Source organism: Mastomys coucha, unplaced genomic scaffold (assembly GCF_008632895.1).
Source record: "Mastomys coucha isolate ucsf_1 unplaced genomic scaffold, UCSF_Mcou_1 pScaffold23, whole genome shotgun sequence".
In the NCBI taxonomy this organism is placed as follows: domain Eukaryota; kingdom Metazoa; phylum Chordata; class Mammalia; order Rodentia; family Muridae; genus Mastomys; species Mastomys coucha.
Genome location: NW_022196906.1, coordinates 61888635 through 61903606, shown reverse-complemented (window position 1 = coordinate 61903606; position 14972 = coordinate 61888635). Strand labels below are relative to the sequence as shown.

Here is a 14972-nt window from a genome sequence, read left to right as displayed (position 1 = left end):
TATGCTTTTGTTGTTGGCTCATCTATTGTTAGATGCAAATAGCTGTGTTTCCCACCAGGCCTCTCAGTGCATCTTATAAGAGGCTTTGAATGCCTTTAAGCCCAGCCCAGCACTCTGGAGGCAGAGGCAAGCAGATCTCTGTGAGTTAGAAGCCAGCCTGGTCTACAGAGCAAGTTCCAGAACAGCTAAGACTACACAGAGAAACTCTGTCTCCATAGGGGGTTGGGGTGGGTCAGTAAAAACTTAAAAAAAAAAAGAGGCTTTGCAATTCATGGCACTACGTTATAAAGGGGTTCATACTGAACCCACAGCATCTTGGGGGGGCCCATTCATCCTGAAACTGTGAGTGGCTCCCGGCTGTGTTCATTGTGTCAGAATCGCCTGGTTGGGGTTTCCCAGCAGTCCTGAGCACTGTGCACCTAATGGTGCTAATGCCTTCATTTACTGATAAGAAAGCTGAGGTGACTCAGTGTTAGTGAGATGCTTTCCGCTGTGCAAATCAGCAGCAGAGTTGGGGTGATGACTTAGACCAGTCTGACCCCAGGCGCCCTTCCATTCCATCACATACCATCATGCATGTGTGCTTCTGAGGATGGGACCTTCTGCGTCTGGGCATTCCATCTCTAGCTTTGTAGATCGGTGGTTGAAGGACTGACATTCCCCCTCCACCCCATCCCAAACCCCTCGCCCACCTCCCTTGATAGGATTTGGAGCATCCAGAGGCACCCTTAGTAATCCTCCTGCTGGTCCTGGAGTCCACAGGTAACTGACAGAGTTTTCCTAGTTTTCAAGGAAACTCAGGCAGTGTTTTGGATGCCTCCAGAAAACAAGCAATTATTTTAGGTAGTCTTATCTCAGCCTAGAAGATTCACTTAGAGTATCCTAAGAGGAAAAGCATATAATTAGTACCTATCTATTAGGACTTTGCCCTTATTGAAGTACCAGGTAATGAGGACTGCCAGGCATGACTAATTAGCAGGATTTCTCAAATCACAAAGAAACTTTAAGAGTATAGAGATTACCCCATTAGATGAGTTGGGTCCCTGGTATGTGTGCTAAGTGAGCACAAAGGAAGCTGAGGGAGATGCCAAATACCGTGAGGCACCAGGAGCATGTAAGTCTGTCTGTGTCCTTCCAGGTGGTGAGCCCCACCATCAGCTCTCCTGTGTGCCAGGAGCAACTGATCGAAGCTGGGAAGCTGGTGGACCGCTCTGTGGAAAACTGTGTCCGTGCCTGCCAGGCAGCCACCGGTGATAGTGAGCTCCTGAAACAGGTCAGCGCAGCGGCCAGCGTGGTCAGCCAGGCCCTGCACGACCTCCTGCAGCATGTGCGGCAGTTCGCCAGCCGAGGCGAGCCCATTGGCCGCTATGACCAGGCCACCGACACCATCATGTGTGTCACAGAGAGTATCTTCAGTTCCATGGGCGATGCTGGTGAGGCACTGGCTTGGGAGAGGAGGGACTGTATGGTTTGGGTGTTCCTCATGGTCACAGTCACTTTCTGGGTCACCTCTGGAGTAAGGAGCAAGAGCAACAGTGCATCTTCCTTAATCTCAAATTTCCTCACCTTGTCACAGAGAAGAGCTGGGAGTCCCAACGTTCTCTTCCAGGGGCACAGTTAGAAACTTCATCAGAATATCATTATTTGAATTCATAATTTTAATAAGCCCCTTTTGTCCCACATACAGGGCATAGTTGGTAAAGAGCGAGCAGCCACCAAAGGAACAATGACATGAAGACATTTATTTAAAATCCACTAGGAATCTCCCCCAAGGTCACTGTAGAGAACCAGGAGGGACAGTAGACAGCAGATGGGACTGAAGGAAGGGCTTTTCCTGGGGAGACATAGGGTGGGACATTTTAATATACTATAATATACTCATGCTGCAAATTGAAATTATATATGCAGCATGCCTCTTCAGTTTGTTGAAAAGTAAATTCTGACTGTATCCTGTCACTGTGCTATCTGCATCCCCAGAACTGGCGACTTTATTCCATACTCATCTATGGTAAAATGGCTGCTATAGTGGACAGGTCAACCTCCCGTCCCCTCACGGTTTCTCTCCTTTATCAGAACATCCCTATTTCAAAGGTTGTGTGTAGAGGGTCAGATGGAGACCCTATCTCAGTATATATACATATAATTGTGTTCTATATATGAATTTTTCCATGTGCACCTATACTTCTGATTTTTCATGACAGTACAGCATTCCATTTTGAAGGCGCCATCATAGCTTAACTGAGTATCTGTTTTTCTCGGTGTTAGGACTCAAACCCAGGGCTCTGGCTGCATGCCAGGCACGCACTCCACCACTGAGCTTAGCCTCCAGCCCTTTGACTGATTATCTGTTAATAGATATTTCATTTCCCAGGTTGTTTTGCTTTTACAAAAATGTTCCTACATAGAGCCACATTTATTTATTATTTATTTATTTATCTATTGGTTTTTTTTTCGAGACAGGATTTCTCTATGTAGCCCTGGCTGTCCTGGAACTCACTCTGTAGATCAGGCTGGCCTCAGAAATCCACCTGCCTCTGCCTCCCAAGTGCTGGGATGAAAGGTGTGTGTGCCACCACTGCCCAGCTACATAGAGCCTTCTTGAAAATGTGTCTTCATTTGCTTTTGGAGTTTTCTATGTGCTGGCGATGCCTTTCTGTGGAATTGCCCAGCCAACTGATACATGGATTTTGAAGTTTAAACTTCTTAATGAGATTTCTCTCCAAAAAGGATTTACAACCCTACCAGCTACTATAAGAGGTCTGCTTTGCCAGTGTGTTAACTTTTGAGCAGTGGTCCTTTTGTTTGGCTAGTTTTTAGATACAGATTCTTCCCTGTAGTCAGGGCTAGCCTTAGCCTTGTGTACTGTGTGTTGGCGAGTGATGTCAAGGGATTCCAGGTGTGTGCCACACACCTGGCGATTGTTTGATAGTTGTTGGGAAAATTATCTTGTGTTCTTTTTTTTTTTAAATATTTGTTGTTATAATTAAGTACACTGTAGCTGTCTTCAGACACACCAGAAGAGGGTGCCAGATCTCATTACAGATGGTTGTGAGCCACCATGTGGTTGCTGGGATTTGAACTCAGGACCTTTGGAAGAGCAGTCAGTGCTCTTACCCACTGAGCCATCTCACCAGCCGCTATCTTGTGTTCTTTTATATGCTTCTTAATTTACTAACAAACCTAGAATGCTGTGTACATCTGGATTTTCTGCTGATCTCTTCTCCTTTTTGGCTTATTTTCCATAAACCTTTTATTTTAGAATAGTTCTAAACTTTCCTTAAAAGTTGCAGAGGCAACAGAGTCCCACCTCTCCTCTTCCTCCCATTTCTAACCTCTTCTTCTATAACTGGTGACACATTTGTCAGAGCATTCACAGGCGTGTCCCTGTTAGTCACCCATAGTACTTGAATTTCATCAGTTTTCCCACTGTGTCTTTTTTTTTACTGTCTCACAATGCCATCAGTCACCACACTGATTTTGGCACGTGCCTGTGTGTATAAAAGCTTGTCTCCCCTCAGAAAAAACTTTGGGAGAGGAACCAGTCCTTTTCCTGAGGTGATTTCATTTGTAATGTTATATCTTAATAGCCTTCCCACTTCCCAAGGAAAGTTGAAATAGACTTTCATAAAGTCACACGCACAGCAAAGACAAGCAGTAATAAAAGCTCCAGACCAGGACCTGGGGGTGTAGCTCAGTTTGGTAAACTGCCTGGCTAGTGTGCAAAAAAAGCCTTGGGTTCAGCTTCTAGCACCTCATAAACCAGGTGTGGTGGAGCAAGCCTATAATTCAGCGCTCAGGAGGTAGAGGCAAGAGGATTAGCTAATCTAAGTCCTTGGCCATACAAAGAGTTAGAGAGGCTGACCTGAGACACAAAAAAGCCTATTTAAAACAAATAACAACAACAGGAAATCAAAACAAAACAAAACAAAAAAGCCCCTCCTGGCCATTGTGGTTGTGCTCAGACAGAATGGTGGATAAAAGGCCCCCACTTACTGTCCTGCCCTCTAGGTGAGATGGTGCGCCAAGCCCGGGTGCTGGCCCAGGCCACGTCAGATCTCGTCAATGCCATGAGGTCAGATGCGGAGGCTGAGATTGACATGGAGAATTCCAAGAAGCTCCTGGCAGCCGCAAAGCTATTGGCTGACTCTACTGCCCGCATGGTGGAAGCGGCAAAGGTAGGGCATTGGTCTTTTGGCCTGAAATGTAAACACTGTCGGTGTTAGAGTTTGGGGCTTACCTGCAAAAGTGAAGGATGGAGTCTACATTTCTCCTCGTTGAAAACCTGAATGGCTTTGTGATACCTAACACACTGAGGGTAGCGGAGGAGTTGTTGAACACGAGAAAGAGGTGCTGACTTAGCACAGACAGCAAAGCATAGCTACTAACGCCAGCGCGGTGGATTCTCTCATCGCCGCAACAAGTTGCCTAAGGAAAGGACGAGTGATTGATTTTGGCTAGAGATTTGAGGGCACAGTCCTTCACAGTGGCGGAGCAGTTGTAGCTGGTCGCATAGCATCGCTCGTCAGGAAGCAGAGAGGTCGATGCTGCTGCTCAGCTGCCTTTCCGGTTTTAATTTAGTCTAGGACCCAGCCTGTGGGATGGGGTTGCCCACACTTCCAGGGGGCCTTCCTACCTCAGATAATTCACTCTAGACACTCCCTCAAGGGCATGCTCAAAGGGGTATTTCCATGGTGATTCTACATCCCACTGTGGACAATCCAAATTACCCATCATTTTTTGTCTCAAGGGGAGAAAACGAGTACATTCTCCCAGTGTTAACTCAGCCTTCCCTGACTTTAGAATCCTATGGATCTAAGTAAAACTGGCAAGATGCTAAGGGCAGGTTCAGCTGGGTGGGTGCCATCCTATTCTGCCAGCCAAGGGCACCAGCTTCCCTCTTTGAAGTTGCATACCAGCTCCGCTCTTTGAGGTTGGGTACCAGCTGTTTGTCTCAGACAGGATTTCCCTTCATGGCCTTTAGCAAACTTTATTTGGGGTCTTACTGTAAAAACTACCCCTGTGGCCTTTAACAAACACTGCTTGGGGTCTCTCTGTAGAAACTACCCCTGTGGCCTCCCTGAAACCCCCCCCCCCCGTCATGCTCCTTCTCCATCAAGCTCCCATCAAGGGCTTCTTTTCTCAGTGGAACCTTCACTTTCCTATTTACTTTTGCTTGGAATGTTCCAGCCGTGATGTGAAGACAGGAACCATCAGGGTGTCTGTCACACCAGTTAAGGTAAAATTGTCCTTGAGAAAGACATTTATGTACATGTTTTTCTCATATCTGACGGGGAAAGATCTATCGGACCCTATTTTTTTCAAATCAGAATTTTAAATTGAGCGCAATAGTGTACACTCCTGTCCATCGCTCTGAGTACTCACTCTGTCTACTACGTTATAGGAAGCAGCTAATTGTTCTCAGCCACAGCTCCCCTTCCAGGCTACAGAACATTAGAGGCCACGTCCCTTCCCTCCCCTCCCATACCCTGAGGCTTCTCTCTGTTATCTGTCCTTTGTGTGTCTGTCTTGTCTATCTGTCTGTCCTCTCCCTCCTTCCCATCCATCTCTGGTAGAGACCATTCTGACTTTTTTTCTACAATGAGAATTTTTTTTTTTTTGTATTGTCCTTTTAATCTTTGACATAATAGTAATGCAACTCAGCAAAAGGGGAGGGTTTTGGGTTTTTTTTTTTTTTTTTGTTATTTTCATGTTGTTGTTGTTAAACAAATGGCACTCACGCAACTGTCCATCCTTCTGGAAGAAAATTATCCGGGTACTTCATCTTACAAGATTTGTAAAACTAAACTCCAGACTGGAATAAAAAATACTTCTTTTTACGTAGATTTTTAGCTGATACAAAAATAAAAAGCATACTTACTAAGTGGGATATTATGATGATGCCTCAAATGACTTTGAAGCCTTGAGTTTTTTAAATGACAAGGTAATTTGTATAGATACCCAGTGTGATTTGTGATGCTGTTTCTTACAATTGCATGCAGGTTTGATCTTTAGTATATGAAGACAGTGTTTATAGAGGCTGGGGATGTACTATTCAGGAGGCTGTGGAGATAACACACCAACACAGCCTGGTAGTACCCAGCTGTTACTGTAGCTTGTGGATTTTCACATTAGGCATTCTTAGGACGAAGTAGGATTTAAAGGTATCCCTTTAGCAATTGCAGCCTACTGTCCCTGGATTGCTTGAAGTGTCTGTTTCTACCTTTGCAGGGGGCTGCAGCCAACCCAGAGAATGAAGACCAGCAACAAAGGCTGAGAGAAGCTGCCGAGGGTCTCCGAGTAGCAACCAATGCCGCTGCACAGAATGCTATTAAGAAAAAAATCGTCAACCGGCTGGAGGTCAGAAAACTGGCTAGCTTTTAGGGTGCCATTTGTGATTTCTAAGGGTTGGGGGGGAGGCCAAATCACCAAAATGATACCTATATGAAGAATGCCAGATCACAGTTAGCAGTGTTGGATGCTTTGGGATGCTTTAAGAGAAGTCACACAGTTTTACGGATTGTTTTAGTTCAGGACTGCCAAAGGCTTGGGTTCAGAGGTCAGCCTTCAGCAATACAATGCAGTGTTTTCGCGGGAAGACTGGGGAATCTTTCTTCTTATGTTTTCTTAGCACTAATGGATACACTGAGCAGGACCAGTCATGCTAAGTTCCCATTCTGTTGGAGGCAGTGAGTTTTGTAGGCTTCCCGACGAATTTTAGACCAGAGCTGTGGAGCAGGGTGGGACTGAGAAGGGAGGCAGAATGAACATTTTTGTCACTTCTTCTCAGAGTATTTATTCCAGTTAGGAGTTGGAAATAATAGGCACAAGCTACATAAGAAAAACATTTCTTTACATAGATGTTTATAGGAGACCCTCAGAGTAAAATGTGGAGGGGTGGAGGTCAAGCTACCTGGTTCTCTAATGAAGCGTCCCTTTATTGGCTACCTTCTAAGCTCTGGAAGAAAATTAGTCTCATCATTAGGAGACAAAATATTGAACTGGACTAATTACCTCAGGGGGATGCGTCCCATCTGAGCTAAGGCCTCTGGGTACGATGAAAGGAGAGACACGGACACCTCCATCAATGCTCGACATAAAAAGCAGCCTGTGCTTCATGGGGGGATGTTTTCTTTCCCTAGAACATTAAGACTGCTGCTCGCCAATGCCATCTCAGCATTAACAATGGGCTCTTGTCTTTTGTATTTTAAATTTCCATTTATTCTTTGGTAACTTCATACATAAATGTATTTAGATCATATCCACACTCCAATCCCAACTCCTGGACCACTTCTCTATATCCCCTTCCTAACTTCATGCTGCTGACAGCTGCCCAATGGTACCTCCTCCTCCTCCTCTTCCTCTTCTTCCTCTTCTTCCTCCTCTTCCTCCTCTTCCTCTTCCTCCTCTTCTTCCTCCTCTTCCTCTTCTTCCTCCTCCTCCTTTTCTTCCTCCTCCTCCTCCTTTTCCTCCTCCTCCTCTTCCTCTTCTTCTTCTTCCTTCTCCTCCTGCCTCTAATAATAATAATCTGTTGCTGCTACCAGTGCTTGGGTGTAGGCTCTATCCAGAGAGCATAAGCACCCTATAATGATCTACACAGAGAAGAAAACTCACTCTCCTTTCCCCGTTGGCCATCCACGGCCAACAGCTCCTTAGCTTGATGTGAGACCTCATGAGCCTCTTCCTGCTTCCTGCTGGAGAGTTGACTGACTTGATCATTTGCATGGTATGGGGGACATCAGGGTAGAGAGATAGAAGTGCCAGGGGTTGGGGAGGCTTGCTGTGAAATAATGTTTTCTGGCTAGGACAAGGCCATTGTGCTCACTCGTAACATCTGTGGTGACCAGAATGAGACCAGCAAATGAGCATGCCCATCTTTTACAAAGAGCAGGCAGCAAGGAAGACAGCAAAGGGTGACAAGGTTGAGATCTATCGGTGGTGGCTTCGAAGAGACAGTGTCTGCTCCCGCAGTCGAAAGGCATGGTGTATGAGTTTTCAGACACCATCCTGGGCTGACCTGTGTCACTCTCCTCTGCAGGTTGCAGCCAAGCAGGCTGCAGCTGCTGCCACACAGACCATCGCAGCCTCTCAGAATGCAGCCATCTCCAACAAGAACCCCTCAGCCCAGCAGCAGCTGGTCCAGAGCTGCAAGGTAAGCGCCCTGTGCACCGAGGGAGCTGCAAGATAAGCCCCCTGTGCACCGAGGGCCAGGTCTGCTGCAGATTGCTGATAACATTAGACCACCACGTGCCCCAGTAATTCATTTAAGACAGGTCTTCCAGGCTCCTAATCTAGTTTGCAGTGACTCTGTGTTCCAGGTGTACACACATCTGGTTTCTGTCCATTAAGTGCGGGGCCTGCATTTGGAAGCAGTCTTTTCCAACATTATCTTTCCTTTATCCACATCTTTTTTAAGAGACTGAATTAAATAAAAAGAATCGATGAGGCCTTTAGAGCTTTGAAATGGAAATGAATCCTTGGCTTTCCCGAGTGCCTTGCCCTCTGGGAGACTGGTTGTGTTCAGTCTCCATGCACTCCTGCAGGCTGACTTCCTGCCTTCTCCACCTCTGAGTCGGCTTTGCCCTGTCTTCTTCCTTCTGCGGCCTCCTGTTGGGTACTTTCTGTCACCCGTGGCTTGGTTGTCTATTTTGGGGGGGGACAGGGCATTGGTGTTATGTCAAAGCAAACTGTTCGCAAACATTCTCTCTCCCCACCAAGAGGGTTGACTCTCCCAGGACACTTTTGATGTCCTGGGACATAAAATCCTTTTGCAGAGTCATCTTGCTGGAGTCTCCTGTAAGTGTTAGCAGTGGAGGCTGGTGACAGGCATGTCTGATTGTACCAGTGTTCTGACAGTTAACCTGTTCTGACTTTCCTCCAAATCTCTGAAAAAGGATGAGTCAACTGAGGAAAGCTGCCTCTTCAGCAGTGGCTGTGTTTCTGGGGGGGGACTCCAATTCTTCACACATTGGCCATGCGGCTGGGAGAGAATGGTCTAGAGCTCTCAAGTCCTGATTCTGGTTTTCCCACGTTCCCCTCTCATGTTTGACTGTGGGGTACCTGAAAGAGCATCTGTGATGCACAGGGCTTCGTGGTCCTTTGTGCTTAGGGTATGTGGAAGGAGAAGAGCTTGCTGAGAGTGAGGCCCTCTGTTCAGACAGTAGAGCTCTTTCTTGTGCCATTCAGCTGCCAGCAAGGTTGGAAAGTAGCCTCTCCCTTCCTCAGGGAATGCAAGCTGCTCATGCCCAGGGACCTGTTGCAGAGTCAGCCAGCCTTCTTTTCCTCTTTGCCAAAGAGACTGAAGGTATTAGATCTCTGGGCATTCCTGCCAGGAAATGAGAGAGAATCTAAGTGACAGGCTGAAGTTGAGAGGGAAAATGGACGAAGTTTCTGGAATCAGCATCGGAAAGGGCCTGTGCACATTTCCATTGGGATATTTTAAAATATTTTTACATTCTGGCTAGGGTGGACGGTGGGCACAAGGCTGAAATGCACTGGGCACCTTTATCAGTGGTGATACCCCAGCTTCTGAAGCCTGCTCCATCAGAAGGAAATAGGAAGAGCACAAGCTGATGGCCGTTCCTAAGGCTCCTCTGGAGGTGACTATCATAGGGTGGTCCTGCTTTGCTGAATATGGCTCCTCTCTCCCACGTACTGGGTTTTCTCATTTGAGCAATGCTAAGAACTGGTTGGAACAGAGAAACAGAAGCAATGACCACATGTAAAGTGAGGGCCCAGAATCCATACCTGCCATGTCAGGGGCCTGAGCACTTAAACATGCTGGCTCTGGAACCTCTCCCATCCTTTTTCTGGACATGCAGCCATCTGACTCAATTTGTCTGATTGTGAATTGTGGGGGGTTTTTTGTTTGTTTTTGACCTTCAGTCCTCATGGCCTGGAGCCTGTGAGTTTTGACAAGGGAAGTTCTTTCAAGGCTTTGTTATAGACAACAGATGGCTATCAATAGACTGAGCCTATCAGGACCACTGTTAAAGTAGGAGGGGTAGGGAGAAGAGGGTTCAGTAAGCTGTCGAATCCAGCTTCTGGTGTCCCAGAGAGTGGATCACGCATTGACAGTCATTGCTTTGGACCATTTCCCTGCCCCTTTACTAGTTGTCCCTCTCTGCCCATGCTCAATCCCTGTTTTCTTGCTCCTTGCAGGCGGTGGCTGATCACATCCCTCAGCTAGTACAGGGTGTGAGAGGGAGCCAAGCGCAAGCAGAAGACCTCAGCGCCCAGCTGGCTCTCATCATCTCTAGCCAGAACTTCCTGCAGGTAACATAGAAACCAGCACCAAGGTCACTTGCAAAACCCCCAGCTGGCAGAGTCTGCCCTTTGTCCTTCAGGAAAAGAGCATACTTGTGCAGGTCCCACCGCCTTGGCTAAGTGTTTGTCTAAGCAGCTACAAGGCCTCTTTACATTTCAGGTGAGGGAGAAGTCACTGGCCAAGCAAAATGCTAGTGTTCAAGGCAAATACTAATGGGTTAGTTTTTCAAGTGCTACCTATGGGTGGTCCACTATGCAGAGATAAAACATGGATGTTTTTGTCTACTTTCTTGAGTTCTGTTACACACAGAGATACACTAACTGATTCGTTGGGTGGATATATAATCTTGAACTTAGAATTATTTCATACTTCATTGAGAGTTTCCTGCGGTGTAATTTGGTCACGTTTACCTCAGCTCCTCATCTCATCTCCCTCCAGAACCAACCCTCACTCACCTCTCTACCCCCAACTTAGGGGCTTCATTTTCTTAAGTCTAAGAACCCATTGACTCTAGTTTATATTGTGTATATACTTCTGAGAGCATGCACCAACAAGGGGTAATCCTGCTACAAGCCACACCCTTAAAGAAAACTGAATCTCTACTAATTTTCAGTTGTTCCTCAGTTAAGGATGTGGGTTCATGAACCCCTTTCCACTCCACACTAGAAGGCTAACTGGCTTGATATTGTGCCGGTCCTGTGCAGGCAACCATGGCAGTGATGAGTTCTCAAGTGTTACAGTCCTATCATAGCCAAAAGATACTGTCCTATTCCAAAGCTCCCTTATGTCCGACTCTTAAAATCTTTTTTTTTTTTTATTGAGAATAGATTTTTTTCAACAATATATATTCTAGTTATAGTGTATAATGTTTTGAATTGCATTCATTGTATAGAAACCCTTTGGAGACTGAACCTCGCAGGAGAAGCAATAGCTCTACCTACCACTGCGCTGTTCCCAGCCCCCCTTTGTACTGTGGGCACTTGTGGTTCAGAAAGTGTGCCACATGGCTACTCTACCTTTATCCATCCCTTCATGGACATGCTGGCTTTTTATTTGGGGCAATCATGAGCAGCCTGTAATGTGATCCTCTTCGTGTGCACAATCTTGATCCCCAGCTTGAGTTATTTACTTGGATGAATTCCTAGAAATAGGTTAGCAAACAAGTTTACTTTTTCTTTGTCACACTGAGATTTGGGGGTTAGAAAGAAGGTCTTTCTCATTTTCTTAGTAATCCTAGAGCCGGCTCTGAGTTTAGTCTGCACCCAGGGGAGACTGTAGAGAGTTAGGATTGAACAGTGAAGGTGTTTCTCAGTCCACTGAGCTAGTTTGCTAGTACGTTCTCCATCCCTTCCTTCCCATATCTTTTCTTTTTTTCTCTCCTTCTTTTCTCCTGTTCTTTTAACTCCTATTGTAGATACTTAAAATTTACTTTAAAAAAACAGGCAAACTTCAAAGTAAAAGGCAACAGAATCAGCAAATCAAAAAGTGTGTATGTTTAAACCAAGTGTGGTGGCATAGGCCTTTAATCCTAGAACTTGGGAGGCAGAGGCAGGTAGATCTCTGAGTTCAAGGCCACCCTAGTTGACACAGGACAGCCGGGGATACACAGAGAGACCATGTCTTGGGGGAAAAAAAACTAGAAAACTGGAAAAAAGTGCATGTGTATATTTATATATATATACACATATGTTTATATTTATAAATGTACATAATGTGAACAGGAACTGTTCTATATACTATATATATATAGTATCTAATATATGTGTGTGTGTATACACACACACACACACACACATATACACATACATTCTACCACTAAGCTAACCCAGCCCCCAGTCCAAGCATACATCTTTAACTTCCCTCATGAATATTGTAGAATTGCCCTTCCAGAAGGATGAACAATGTGAATTTACAGCTGACAGTATATGGAGCATACTTTTTAATACATCTTTTATAATATTGAGTTAAGAGCTTTAGAATAGCATGTTAGCTTGTATCTTCTTTAAATTTTATTTTGTTTGATTTCATATCCTTTGTTTTCAAATGTTAAGCATTTCTCATATGCTTTAGAATTATGTTCTTAAGGGCTGGTAACATGAAATTATTCAAGTTTTTTAATATTTAAGTTCTCCTACTGATTCTCATTAATTCTTCAAATGCTAAAGTAGTACTTTTATCCTTAATATTTATGACCTGGCACTTAAATCATTACAGTTTTTCTGAGACCCACTTATAGCATACATTTTTAAAGCCCTAAAAGCTGATATGCTTTGGAGCCAGAAAAGCTACTTCTAAAATTTTACACACTAAAAATTATTGAGATTTAGCTAGTTCCTTGCCATTTTTTTCTGTTGGCATTGGCAAGGTAATGGATACGTCCCAACAGTGGGAGACTCATAGAGCACTGTGTACCTAAAAAACCAGGCAGAACTGGGTGTTATAAAACATAATAGTAGCGCCTGTTCTTGAATATACGTCTGCATGTGCATAGGCATTCTGCATGGTGATTGTGTTTTGGTTTGTGAAAAAGTAAAATCATCGTATTTGCCTTTATTTTTATGGGCTGTGAGGCGTATTTAAAGTCAGGGTAAAGAAGTACCCTGGGAAATGCAAAGAAATGTTCTTATCAAAGAGCTATCTTTGGAATCTATTTTAAATGAGAATTTCAAGTCACTTTAACCAACTTGCCTGTCTTGCCCCTATTTCGATACTTTGAACTATCTTGGAGTGTCTGATTTGGCACGGCAATTGTTTGGTTTTGTTGTTGATGTTATTACTGTTGTTTTAAGATTTATTTAATTCTGTATTATCTGTTTATATTTTGCCTGTATATTTGTGTACTGTGTGTGTGTATGAGTGAGTGAGACAGACAGACAGATAGACCGACCGACCGACCAGGGAGGCCAGAAGAGGGCATCCGATCCAGGAACTAGAGTTGCAGTCAGCTTTGTGAGCTGACATGCGGGTCCTCTGCAAGAACAGTCGGTGCCCTTAGCCACTAAGGCTTCTTTTTAGCCCTAGGAATTAGTTGGAGTTTAGTGTATCCCTTTGTGTTAGTGATTCTTTCATCACTGTGATAATAAACACCATGACCAAAGGCAACTTAAAGGAGAAGGGTTTATTTTGTCTTAGTATCCAAAGGGTGAGAGTCCATTATGAGTGGTGAGGTGTGGTATGGTATAGAAGCAGCAGCAGAAACCTGGCAGATCACATTTCATCTACACACAGGAAGCAGTTAGGAAGAGAACAGGAAGTAGGATGATGCTATATGCCTAAGCCTTCGTGTTGGCTAGTGTAAGGTCAACTTGACATAAAGCTATAGTCATCTGAGCGGAGGGAACCTCAACTGAGAAAGTATCTACAAATCAGGCTGCAAACTGACAAGCCCGTAGTGCATTTTCTTAATTAGGGATTGATGGGGAGTGCCCAGCCCATTGTGGGTGGTGCCATCAACTAGGCTAGTGGGTTCTATTACGAAAGCAGGCTGATCAAGCCATGGAAAGCAAGCCAATAAGCACCCCTCCAAGGCCTCTGCATCAGCTCCTGCCTCCAGGTTCCCTCCCTTTCTGAGTTCCTACCTGACTTCCTTCAGTGATGAACAGTGATGTGGAACCCAGTTGCTTTGGTTGTGGTGTTTCACCATGGTAATGATAACCCTAAGACACCTAGTGACACTTCCTCCAGCAAGGCTTCACCTTATAAAAGGTTCCATAACCTCCTCAAGTGTTCAAGCTCAAGAACCCGTAGGAGATGGTTCTCAGTGAAACCTGTTTTAGGGGAATATGCGTTCTAGTAGCTGTGGAGGCCATGCTGTTGTATCTCTCAACAGCTTGTTGCCCAGGAGATATCTTACTTTCCGTTCATCTCTCCACAGCCTGGAAGCAAGATGGTGTCCTCTGCTAAGGCAGCAGTGCCCACTGTGAGTGACCAGGCTGCAGCCATGCAACTGAGCCAGTGTGCCAAGAACCTGGCGACCAGCCTGGCTGAGCTGCGCACCGCCTCACAGAAGGCAAGTGGGGGCCTTGCTTTGGTGGTCAGCTCTTCAGCTTTTCATCTCTTTGTGGTGGCATGGCACTCATGCCATCCAGGCCCTAGCGCTGCTGGGCTAGTTTCTCAATGAAGCCATCTGTTTCGTTTGATGACCCTTAAACAATAGCACTGTGGTCTAAAACTGAGTGTAAGCTCCCAGGCTTGGTCACCGCCTTCTAGCTACAAGTGACTCCCAAGTTATATGCTTCCTCCATCTCTTCCCATTTCCTGGGACAAGCAATGGTCTGTTTTTCCATCTTAGGTGAGATTTCTCAACTTAAGTGTCTTGGTACCAGATAAATTGCAGGCCAAATACATATGCTAATTAATTAGCTTTTCAGTACTATGACAAAGGCCAAAGTAAATTAACTGTAAAGGAAGAAAGGTTTAATCAAGTATGGTAGCACATGCCTATAAACCCAGGACTTGGTAGATGGAGGCAGGAGTTTCAGAAGTTCAGGGTCACCCTCAGCTTATTTATTGACTACACAGGCCAACCGGGGCTATGAAAGACCCTGTCTTTTTAAAAAACAAACAAATAAACAAAGGAAGGAAGAATGAGAAAGGTGAAGGAAGGAAAGAAAATACAGTGAAGAAGAAAGAGAAGGAAGAGGGGACACCATGGATTTCTGTTCACTATCAGTCAGCCATCTTCCCTGTGGCTGGGCAATACTGTGTG

General features: G+C 45.1%; 1 protein-coding gene and 1 long non-coding RNA gene across 6 annotated transcripts in view; one reads left to right on the top strand and one right to left on the bottom strand.

The window, feature by feature from the left end:
* The window catches only part of Tln2 (talin 2), a 413098-nt gene that overhangs the window by 281094 nt on the left and 117032 nt on the right, over positions 1-14972 (top strand). For all 4 annotated transcript variants that reach the window (XM_031343921.1, XM_031343919.1, XM_031343920.1 and 1 more), the window contains 6 exons: positions 1139-1433; positions 4009-4175; positions 6229-6357; positions 8036-8149; positions 10159-10272; positions 14139-14273. In XM_031343921.1, coding sequence (XP_031199781.1) covers positions 1139-1433; positions 4009-4175; positions 6229-6357; positions 8036-8149; positions 10159-10272; positions 14139-14273 — 954 coding nt within the window. The remainder of the gene's footprint in view (positions 1-1138; positions 1434-4008; positions 4176-6228; positions 6358-8035; positions 8150-10158; positions 10273-14138; positions 14274-14972) is intronic.
* LOC116072451 overlaps positions 1-14972 on the bottom strand; it is a 30141-nt gene that overhangs the window by 8675 nt on the left and 6494 nt on the right. Inside the window, exons 4-5 of one of the 2 annotated variants that reach the window (XR_004111456.1) lie at positions 3994-4196; positions 1721-1834 (exon numbers count right to left, since the gene is read on the bottom strand). The exons of the other annotated variant lie outside the window; for it this stretch is intronic. This is a non-coding gene — a long non-coding RNA (uncharacterized LOC116072451). Of the gene's footprint in view, positions 1-1720; positions 1835-3993; positions 4197-14972 lie in introns of those variants that run through there. 2 annotated transcript variants of the gene reach the window in all.